The sequence below is a fragment of the Triplophysa rosa genome, linkage group LG16 (genome assembly GCF_024868665.1).
Source record: "Triplophysa rosa linkage group LG16, Trosa_1v2, whole genome shotgun sequence".
NCBI lineage: Eukaryota > Metazoa > Chordata > Actinopteri > Cypriniformes > Nemacheilidae > Triplophysa > Triplophysa rosa.
The window spans coordinates 1,544,853-1,555,402 of record NC_079905.1 but is presented as its reverse complement, the minus strand read 5'-3'; the positions used below and the strand labels follow the sequence as shown (position 1 = coordinate 1,555,402).

The 10,550-nt window shown below is 40.7% G+C and overlaps 2 protein-coding genes across 6 annotated transcripts; both read right to left on the bottom strand.

The window, feature by feature from the left end:
• Window positions 1-2,523: 2,523 nt before the first annotated feature.
• Window positions 2,524-4,695, bottom strand: polr1f (RNA polymerase I subunit F). The gene is given in 4 exon segments (XM_057354828.1): window positions 2,524-3,198; window positions 3,319-3,527; window positions 3,613-3,754; window positions 4,322-4,695. Coding segments are annotated over 4 exon segments (1,170 nt in total). The 5' UTR covers window positions 4,597-4,695; the 3' UTR covers window positions 2,524-2,654.
• Window positions 4,696-5,544: 849 nt separating this feature from the next.
• On the bottom strand, window positions 5,545-9,579 carry LOC130566983 (transmembrane protein 196). 5 transcript variants are annotated; one of them, XM_057354832.1, is made up of 4 exons: window positions 8,960-9,579; window positions 8,479-8,535; window positions 6,209-6,463; window positions 5,545-6,066 (listed from the first exon to the last, which is right to left on the bottom strand). In XM_057354832.1, the coding sequence occupies exons 1-4, from the start codon at window positions 9,104-9,106 to the stop codon at window positions 5,998-6,000; spliced, it is 528 nt and encodes a 175-aa protein (XP_057210815.1). In that variant the 5' UTR covers window positions 9,107-9,579; the 3' UTR covers window positions 5,545-5,997. The 5 variants fall into 5 exon arrangements, with proteins under 5 accessions (XP_057210815.1, XP_057210813.1, XP_057210814.1 ...); XM_057354830.1 differs by having other exon boundaries at window positions 8,942-9,576; XM_057354831.1 differs by having other exon boundaries at window positions 6,194-6,463; window positions 8,960-9,576.
• Window positions 9,580-10,550: the final 971 nt, after the last annotated feature.

Genomic DNA, 10,550 nt, shown 5'->3' with positions numbered 1-10,550 from the left:
CATACGTTTTTGCATATGACTTTGTAGATAAAACCCTTATGCCTTCTAAAAAAGTCCCAAAATGTACACAACGTAAAGAAAGAAAAACATCACATAATGTAAATAAATTGCCAAGGAATAAGAATATGTGAATAACTCAATTTTGACAAAAAAGTCAAGATAGAAACTTATAATTACAATCGTGACGATTTGACTTACATTTGGGAAAAAATGACAAACATTAACAGTCAATCTGAGCCATCAAAAGAGAATTTGGATTGTGCTCATAGATGTTGACCAGCCTGAAAATCTTTGTAATTTATTCACTATCGGGATTGTTATCTGTGTTTTTGGTTGACATTCGGAGAATCGGAACGACTCTCACCAAGAACTTCGGTTCGTCTCGCACCCCACATAACCTCAAACATAAGCGTGAGGGCCACTTATCAGAGGTGTAGGCCTAATAAAAATGACAAAAATGTCATATTCTCTCCCTCCTACTGAATCGCACCGTTCCCCTGCCATGAGAAAAAAGTGAGAACCATTCAGACTATGAGCGGGTCTGGCCCTGATCCAAGCCGACACCTCAAAGATGAGGATCCAAACTCCTCTGAAGTTACGAGAAGACTCATTTTGTCTTTTGAACAACAGGGGCAAAAGAAAAGCAAAATGCATCAGTCTGCACGTAATCCCAGCTGACTCGAAACTGAACAGAATCCAGGTTGAGATCTTCACACACACACACACACGAGCTGGACGTTTGCGTGATGAAGAAGATCTGTGTGTGTATTTGAAGGTCTGATCTGGCTGAAGACCTCAGACACTTTCAGAAAAGATCTGTGATTTACTGTACTTCTGTTCATACACTTTTCCCCTGATACAGAGTTACTCACAGGCCAGGAGAGATTTCCCACGCAAACCTCCAGGTCTTCAAAACCCATTCCCAGCAGTCCAGAACTTTACTGGAAATAAACAACCGGACACAGTGAGGTACAAAAGATTTTTCGACCAGTATTCACACATTTCATGGAAGCGCTGAGACCATCATGAGGGTGATGAGACACTGTGATGTCATTTCCTGTTTTAGGATGTGACATTAGGACATGTTTAGCGTCTTCAAGTAATTACTAATGTGGTTAAGAATAAAAAGGTCTGGACATAAAATGATGGTCATTGGCTCAAAAACAGGTCAGGCAGTTTTTCTGCACATACAGCCAAATAACTCGCACAATCTCAGCCACAAAGCTAAAAAAAACATGGTTACATTCTGCCAAAAGCTTATTTAATTTATGACAGAAAAGTACCAGGTTTGGAAACCTGACTGTGCTTCCTGAGCATGTAAAAATAGACATTATACAGAACAACAAAGTTCCCAAAAGAAGAGAAGTTTGACTCCACCTGCAGGGCAAATGTCTTCTGTGTTATCAAAATTAGACTACTATTAATTAAATTGTAGTTATTAATCCACACTAAAAATGTCGCTGTTCTTATTGCAGATTGAATTAAAATACTAAATTAAATGATCAAAAAACAATATATTTCCTGCTATGAATTCTGATCGGGTGAGCCATGTTTGAAGACATAGTGACACACGTGTGACTGCTCAGCATGCTTTATATCAATGCTTTAAATTGCCTATAACACTAGAAATTGTTGATTCTGATTCTGATTATTATTGCTAAATGAAACATTTATTGAACATTTCGAATTTTCCCACTATTCAGGCTTTTAATTTCAACTTTTTAAAAAAATTGTAAAAGTTTACCTTTGCTAACCACATTATAGCCAGAATCACATTGTCATAAAATGAGGCTTTTTCTTGACAGCCTTGTATAAAGCTGAAATCAAGCCTTGTTGAATATTTAAACACATACCGCCCTCTTCAGGAATGTCTCGGTATGACTTTTCACATCATGATTACCTGTACAGTGAACAAAATTATAACGGATAACAGTGTTATCGCAGCTTTCTTCAAATGTGCTGGAAATGTCCAAAAATTACTGATACCAAATTTTATATTGACGTGACTCGTTAAAACCACCTTTTGTTGTAAATAAACATCAAATACATAATATTAATATTAATCCTAGCACAATGGGGCCATAAAAGTTTAGCATGTTTAGGTTGAAAACAACCTTACACGCAACACAAATCAGAAATTCATCTTTCTGCATGTGTCGAGGAGAACCGGGTGTACTTTAGCACCCAAGAGACACCTGCAGTCACAAGAGTGGTCGCCAAAGAAACAGAATGAGTTGGATGGAGCTTTAAAATATAATATGAAAAAATCGTGTTTCAGTATATATTTCCCCCAATATGCACATTTTTGGACTAAAAGCCCTGCGATCACAAATAAACGTCGTTTATTCTGCACTCCCGACATAAATGAAGGAAACACACATTTCATAATGTGTCTGTTATGCTGTTGCTAACTTTGGCTGCCGCTGGACAGTAGTGACCGTTTGTAACGGTCTAGTCGGTACGGTTTAATGATAACTAAAGATATTACTTATCGTTGGACGTTATCACAAAGCGGTTATCCTTACATCCCTATCTTCAGGTCAAACTAAATAAACACAAATCTTCCTAACATCTGTTGAATATAAACTTTATTGTGTAGATATTCATCACACATAATTTCTAGGGGATTTCAGAGACAATCATCAGATCATTCTTTATAGTCCATTTTTATTTTTTTTTAAACGAGTGGTTTCAGAACGGTCCTCTATCTGGTCTGCCGCCGGTCTCTTTCTGCTGGTCTTATCAATCAAATAGTCTGAAGAAGGCGACGCCTCATCCGAAGCTTTTCTCTTATCTTTCTTCTTTCTCTTTTTGTGCAGATCGTTAGAATTAGAGTCCACCTCCGTCCCGTCCACGTCGGGTTCGTGATTCTCACATGTCAGCGACAGGCTGCTGTCATCTACAGAATCTTCAGAAGTGGCCTGTTTCTCACGCTTATCTTTCTTTTTCTTTTTGTGCGGTTTACTAGAGTTTAAATCCAACTCTGTCTCGTCCACATTCGGTTCACGGTCGTCACATGTCAGCGACAGGCTGCTGTCATCTACAGAATCTTCAGAAGTGGCCTGTTTCTCACGCTTATCTTTCTTCTTTTTCTTCTTGGGTTTTGGACTGTCAGTTGTATCTTCCGTGTTTTCAGGTTCTGCTGGTAGGTTCACAGAGGCTTTCGTTTGCTCTGCTTGAGCTAAAAGCTCTTGCACCCTGAAATAAATCAACAAATCAATAAGACAGGGAATCTCACAGCAACGTCTTGGAAAGCTATTTGGAGCAGTCTAGTAAACAGCAAACATGACTTTTGTGTCAGATGTCTCAAACACAAACCTGGATTTCTCCAGCCGTCCTCTGATGAGCAGAACACCTGCACAATCAGAATCCAGCTGAAAAACCTCAAACTCCACACTCTCTCCAGCACGCAGCCCACAATCCCTCCACTGCTCTGAGGTCAGCTGACTGGGCTTCACCACACATGCGTTAAAGCAGCCGTGGACCAGACAGCCCACGTGACCCACTGCAATTTTATTAATGACACCCTGAGAGAAACACAACAAAATTCAGTCAGACCATGAAGAACTCATGAACAGTTTCACAAACACGCACAGCACGTGTAAAACGCACCACAAGCTTTGATTCCTTCTTCGGCTTGAAGACCACAAACGATGCTTCAACGTTGAGGTGGATAAATCCTTGATCGTCATAAATGTCTCCATGCTGTCCTATGATCATGATATCGTCGTACGCCATAGGAACACCTTTCAGACTGCATCACAGATGTTAGACAAGATGTTAAAACCTAACTCGAAAGGTAAAACTAGTACTAGTTTGTAAACCAAAACACTTTGAAATCTGGAAGAACTTTGTCACACGTTCCCCCATCGGTCCATATAAAATTATAGAAAATTTACACAAATATTTAAAGAAAAAAGCCAAAAATATAGTTTTGGTAACAGTACCACAAATTCAAAGATCACACAGATTTATCCTATTTAAGAACGGAAGATAATAAACAAACTAATGCGCTGTTAAATTCGGCTGAAACTAATGTTTTGCAGACTGTCACTGTATTACATTCAACAAAAAATGAGGACATGCATACAAAAATATGTACCGTTGGTAATATCATGAGCAGCACGGTATTACCATGTTTGACGAACATGGAGCATTATGGACTGTACAGTGTTGTAATGAAGTAAATACCAGTTCCAATGTTTATGAACTAATCATCACTAAGCACTATGAGATATATATATATATATATATTAAAGTACGATGGTGTTACAATGGCAAGAACATGCTATTTATAGAGAATATACCGTGGTATTTTTACCTGCGGGAGTATTTGAGCAACTCCGAGTCGAATTCCTCCTGTATCCCGGTGCGTTTCTTGCGCAGGTAAACGGGAGGCAGCAGGACGTGCCTCCGGTGCGTGTCTAGCACGAGACACGAGTACTACGAACTCAGCAGCGTCACCGCGTCCGCGAACGACGGAATCAGACACGGGACCGCGGGAGCGTCTCCGCCGTGGATTTGTAGAGCGCTGGACACATTTGTGGGGTTTGTCACTGGTTTTGTCGCTCCGTCCTCTTGCGTCCAGTTCGCCATGCCGTACGCGCTCGTGGAGGAACACGTGGTGCGTTTACTCGTGAGTTTGGATGTGAGGCACACGCCGTGACGTGCGACACCCAGCGGAGCAGAGCAGAACTACACCATCGCAACCGCTGGCGTTCGGTGAGATTTCAGCTATATCATCGTTTATAAATAAGCGAACTCAATCCACACTGTAACTTTATTACTAACAATAAATATTGCAGCAGAAACGCAAACGTTTGTATATCTGCCATCTCACCGCGTCTACACCGGACGCAACCGGCGCGACGCGACGCGACGCGACGCGACATGTCGCCTTCGGTGTAGACGCGGTGTAGCTTGCAAACACGACGCCTTTAATTTATTTTCTAAACTTTCTGTAAACCAACAACCAGCACCAAAATAATTCAAAATGTTACAACAATATAAAATATTATTGTAAAAAATGACAATTCTCTGCATTTAGGAAGATGAAAGATTTTTGAAAGATATCGAAACAGTCATGGTTGTGCATTAAAAAGTATTTTGCTTCAAGTTCAAAATTCAAGTAGACCTATGTTTTAAGTATAGCCTACTTTATGTAGTAAGTGCTAACATAAGTACGCGTTTTAGTGTACTATTTAAATGCAACTTGGGACTAATTCTGCCGTCAAGTGCTCTCTATTTGATAATTCCCACTTCTGATGTCATGATTCCGAGCTGGTTGTGTAGGACGGTGCTTTGTTGTCGGAAAGAATCATAGCTATAAATACGTGTTGAATACTGCAAAAGTCTTCTAATATCTTCAATTGTTGCGTATACCGAGCTGCAGAGGACACATTTGTAAGAGAACACGCATCTCAAACCCTGAAACCGGAAACCGTAGCAAACCGGTTTGACCTTGAACGTGCCCTAGATGTGATTAAATGATTTGAAACACAAATTATATTTGACAAATTTATTTCATTTTAATACGAAGCCTCTATATAAAAATACTGTAAATGAATGAATATCTATACAGGCATTTTACAGTGTGCACTTTTTACGGTCAGGATAAATGCATTCAGTATACCATACAGTACAATATCAGGATTACAATTTCAAATTCAACATTCCCTTTATCTAGATATCAAGAGAGAGAGAGAGAAAGCATGCTTATTTGTCTATTGTACTCAATAGAAATAGTCTGTGTTCTGTACGCTGGTTATCAAATACTTCAGTACTGATGTCTGCTGAGGTCACCAGGTGTCACCTGTCCGATCAGTACTGTTATCTCACCTGTCCGCTCTCTGAACATAAGCATGCACAGGATATCCTGTCACTGCTGTCAGCCTGCCTATGCCAATCAAAAGAACGGTCAGCATGCTCAGCCAATCAGAATGTAGAACTGTCAGCTTGTCCCAGCCAATCAGATGGAAGAACTGTGCTGTTGGGAGCTCACGGTGATGCGCTCAGTCCGTTGAAGGAGATTTGCGAGATGCCGTTACTGGTGTTATCCAAAACCTCCTGAAAACAGAGACGCAATAGCAGTCAAGCAAAAAAATAATGGGCCATATAATAAGTTACTGAATCAATATGAAAAATGTTACTATGGTTACGAAGACAAATGTTTGTTTTGCACGCAGACACATACCGGCTCCAGGCGTACCTTCTCTGCCATTTCGTGCGAGTGATGCAGTGAATGTTCTCTCTCCAGGAACATGCGCTGCTGCTCGCTGCTGGCCAACCGGCAGGTCAGCCAGGTGGACAGCGTGCAGCTGCTGATCCCGAGACACGCCAGAGACATGACGGCCAGGTGAAGAGAGCGCATGGCGTCCGGCCGCTTCACCAGCGCACGGACAAACTGAAAGTTCAGGATTCCCCCGATTAATCCACAGATACAGCAGGAGGAAAATGCGATCATCTGAAAGACAGAGAGGCATGTTGTTGGTGTATGCCTAGGAAAGAAAAATAACAAGTAGGGCCTCTGTAATACAGCAACGAGATTTCATGGAGCGCAAATAGAGAAATGAAACCTTAGAAAGAGACATGATCAATCTCACGTGAGTTTCAAGAGAGATCTCAATGACTCATGATCTGCCATTATCACATATGAATGAAACATCTCTCATCACTTTCACATTTAGTCCTCAGTTGATTTTTTTCAACTTGGTCTCTCCTAAAATCGCTGGCAGTAGAAACAAATGAGAGCGTGATTGTTGAAACCCGTGAAGAGTATGGAGGTGTAAAATAAATCAATTTGATGAGACCAGTTTGAGTTCATATTGAGATCTTCAATAATATTGACTTTTGATTGCAGACTTGACAAATCTGAGCTCATTGTTGACATCTCTTCTGAAACTCCAACGATAGAGACATGTGTGAGATTTCTGACTCTTTTTCTCAGGAGAAATATCTGAGACACAGATGAGAAACACAAATTATCTCTCCGTTTAATCTCATTGATGTCTAGAAGAAATAACTGAGATATAGCGAGATCATTTTCTTAAGAGATTAAATGTAGTATCACAGATCAACCCATGTGCTTGGTTGCCAGGGCATTGCTGTACGGTTGCTAGGATGTTGCGGGCGGTTGCCAGGGCATTGCTATGCAGTTGCTAAGGTGCTTCTATAAGGTCAAAAAATATTCAGCGAGAAGCGCACAGCACAGCAGGATTACTGTATACAGGGTAGGATGACGAGACCTTCGTGTTCTTGGAGAATGGATTGTGCTGCTCTGTGATTTTGTAATCGGTCACGCCAGCCAGACGGTGACATGATCCGCCGAATAAAAACTGCCCCCTCAACACCCCAGGACAGATCTAACCTCGAATTACAGTAGAGACAACATTCGTTATTTACTCGCCTCTATGTCATTTCAAACCTGTATAACTTTCTTTCTTCCGCAGAACACAAGAGAAGATATTTTGAGAAATGTTGGTAACCAAACAACACTGAAATCCGTTGACTTCCGTTGAGTGGGTGGACTGTCCCTTTAACGTGTTAAACTGTATCGCACACCTCCAAGAGTGGCATTGCATACTATTTTACGTACCGTTCTATGCTGCACGGCATGCGCTACGCATTACACCAGGATTCCTTGCGTAACACAGCCGACATCACATCCCACAAACTGGAGAGGAATAGCCAAACACACTTTTATAAACACTACATGTGAACAAGCTGCAATTTACTACATCGTTTGATTAACAATGTGAACGCTGCAGAGATTGTTCGCGGAGACCACAGAAGAGTGCAGTAATGTGATTTACGGACAAGATGCTTAAGTGTTCAAGGGTTTCTTCACATTCATGTCGGGAACTATCAGGCTATACGCTTTTTTCAGCAGTATAATAGAATATGGAAACATGACAGGCGAGGGGAGGGTGAACCGGACTGCATGTGGGGAAACGGTAAATGCTTGTAAACAAGCAAGTGAACAGGAAGTGTGGAAGGAGGGACTGATATGAAAAGAGACAAGGCGAGATTGCAGAGAATGGAACAGGAGACTGCTGAATGCTCTCAGACTAAAGTTTCACTTCAGTATTGATTTGTTATTAACCGCCTCCACTGGGCCGTCTCTCTCCACTCCACGCTGGTTAATTCAATCTCCACTCATCTCACAAGTGATGTATCCCGAGATATTTACACATACATACTCTCCGGCACATGATGTGGACGTGTGCATCACGAGATCGCATGCCAAAACAAACCGTTTCTGTTCCAAATGCAATTACAATGGAAACTGAGCTTTTACGGTCTTAAATAAGAATGAAATACGGCCGTTGTTGTGAAGGTTTGCTGACAGGTTGTGTGCTGTATGTATACGAGCGGTGACCACAGTGTGTGTTTGACGACACCAGGTTGTGCTGGTGGTAGTACAGTAGAGTGTACAGTACAGATATGTGTGTTGGTGTACGGTAAAGTGTGTGTACTCACAATCAGTCCTGTTCTCTTCCGTGCACACAGCATGCCACACAAACCACAGATAAGAAACTATAAGAGTAGAAAATATGAGAGGTGATCAGTCATATTTGATAGTAACATTATTACATCACCTTATAAACATTAACTGAATAAACCCTTGGAAAAAAAACATCACAACAATCTCTAGAAGAGAGATGATATAAAACCTACATTCATAAATCACTTTGATATAAGCCTTTTAAGATATTTTGGAGTGTTTATCCATAAGAGACGTATACATTCAGTCCATATTGGAAAGCCATACAAAGTTATGAACGATAAGGAGCCATACAGCTCTAGGTCGGATTAATGTTGGGGTATTTGAATTAAGAAAATACATTGCTAAAACACTTTTCTGAGAGTTTTGCGTTGCATTGATGTCGTTAAGAGCTGTTTAATGATTTATGACGGAAGAAGACTAAAAAGTCAGACGTACACACGCTCCGCTCCATACCGGAGATGCGTCGCCCTGTTGGGGTTTGTGCTCCGCTTTAACCCGCCAGATGCCCACCGCGCCCAGGACGATGCTGGACACCCCGAGTCCTATCTCCAGAACCGACAGAAACAACAAACTCCAGATGATCTTCCGACTGTTGCACATCTTCGCTCGGGCATCCTTCCTGACAGGTGCGCAAAAATATACGAAGCCCCTGTTCAACGCGTCACTCCATGTTTTTCGAGACAAACCAAAGCAGATTTAGATCCTCAACTGTGGAGATGAACATAAGAGCCTTAAATTAGTTTCCCCAGAACTGATCTCCATACGCGAGGACCGTGCGCATCTTCTGGATGGCTGCGCATCGGTGCGCAAAAGCGCTCTCCATCGTGCGTAAACGGCGCCGGTTTAACTTTACCTCCTCCTCACACTGTTTACCATGCTTCTCCTGACCCATGTGATTTACCCTCAGTTTAGTGTAAATGCTCCTCCCCCAGTCAGCCTAGAGTTTCTCCTGTAGGACTGCAGTAGGTCATAAAAATAATTGTATTATAGTCTTAAACGGGTTATTTAAAAGCATATTTAAACGTTTAATCAGTGATGCCCAAAACGTCCAAGATCCGGTGTTAGGAGATGTTGCGAATCGCAAAATACACTGAGAAATAGAGGAGAAGAAGCGTACGGGCACATATGCATACGCACACATACACGCGCCCCTGACGCGTGAGCAACGGTGCGTAAAAACGCTGATTGAAGTAAAATCTCTCAGGTCACTTTATCGCAGTAATTTAAGACCTAAAAGATGCTATCACTACAATTTTGTCACGTAATGATTCCGACACGCTTATTTTGGAGAGATTGAAGGTATTGAATCAGATCAGTAATTAAATAACTTAAAAACAATAAGCATACATTTTTTTGCCGCTGTTTTGGAGTCTGAACAGTGATAAAAACATTTCCCAGACAATTATAAAAGGAAAATCATTTAAATAAATAAATACGTTTTATTTTCGACTTAAATTTTATTTGATAAAAATAAAATAATTAGTGGTCCAATTGTTTATCCATCTTAATGGCCTCTTAAAATAATTCACATTTAGGTCTTATATAAAGAACTTATATGATGAACTGTTAAAAAGAAACCCACACGCACAACAAAACCCCAGGTCTTTCTTTATTTTGGGGTGTATAAGCCTACCGTCTCAGTGAAACTTTGCCTGTCATCAGTTACTGCAGTATAAAGGTGGGTGAGGATGATGTTTCTGCAGCAAAATCACAGACAGTTCATTCAAAACCCAACATAGAAACTTTCTGAAGAATGTTTGTTACTGCAACAACAGCAGCCATAAAACAAACAGTACAGTTATTGTGCTCTTCCACTGCAGTGGAGAAAAACTCAGTATTTCATATTTGTATGATTCTGCATTCATATGTGAAGTATTGCACAATGGTGGACTTTCTGTCTGAATAATATAAACTATTTTCTAAATGGTGGTTAAGTAGGGTCTAAATTAGTGTCTTTTCAGACAAAATCTTGAACATGTTAAATATAGATTTAAAATATTTGACTTTTGTTTTCATTCTGATAAACAGTGTTTTGAGTGTTTTA

Coding starts and splice junctions, on each gene's coding strand:
- LOC130566983 (XM_057354829.1), bottom strand. CDS start 9,106: ATGTGCAACAGTCGGAAGATCATCTGGAGTTTGTTGTTTCTGTCGGTT. Junction 8,536..8,941: donor CGGTATGGAGCGGAGCGTGT/GTACGTCTGACT, acceptor CTACTCTTATAG/TTTCTTATCTGTGGTTTGTG. Junction 6,067..6,193: donor AGAAGGTACGCCTGGAGCCG/GTATGTGTCTGC, acceptor CTCTGTTTTCAG/GAGGTTTTGGATAACACCAG.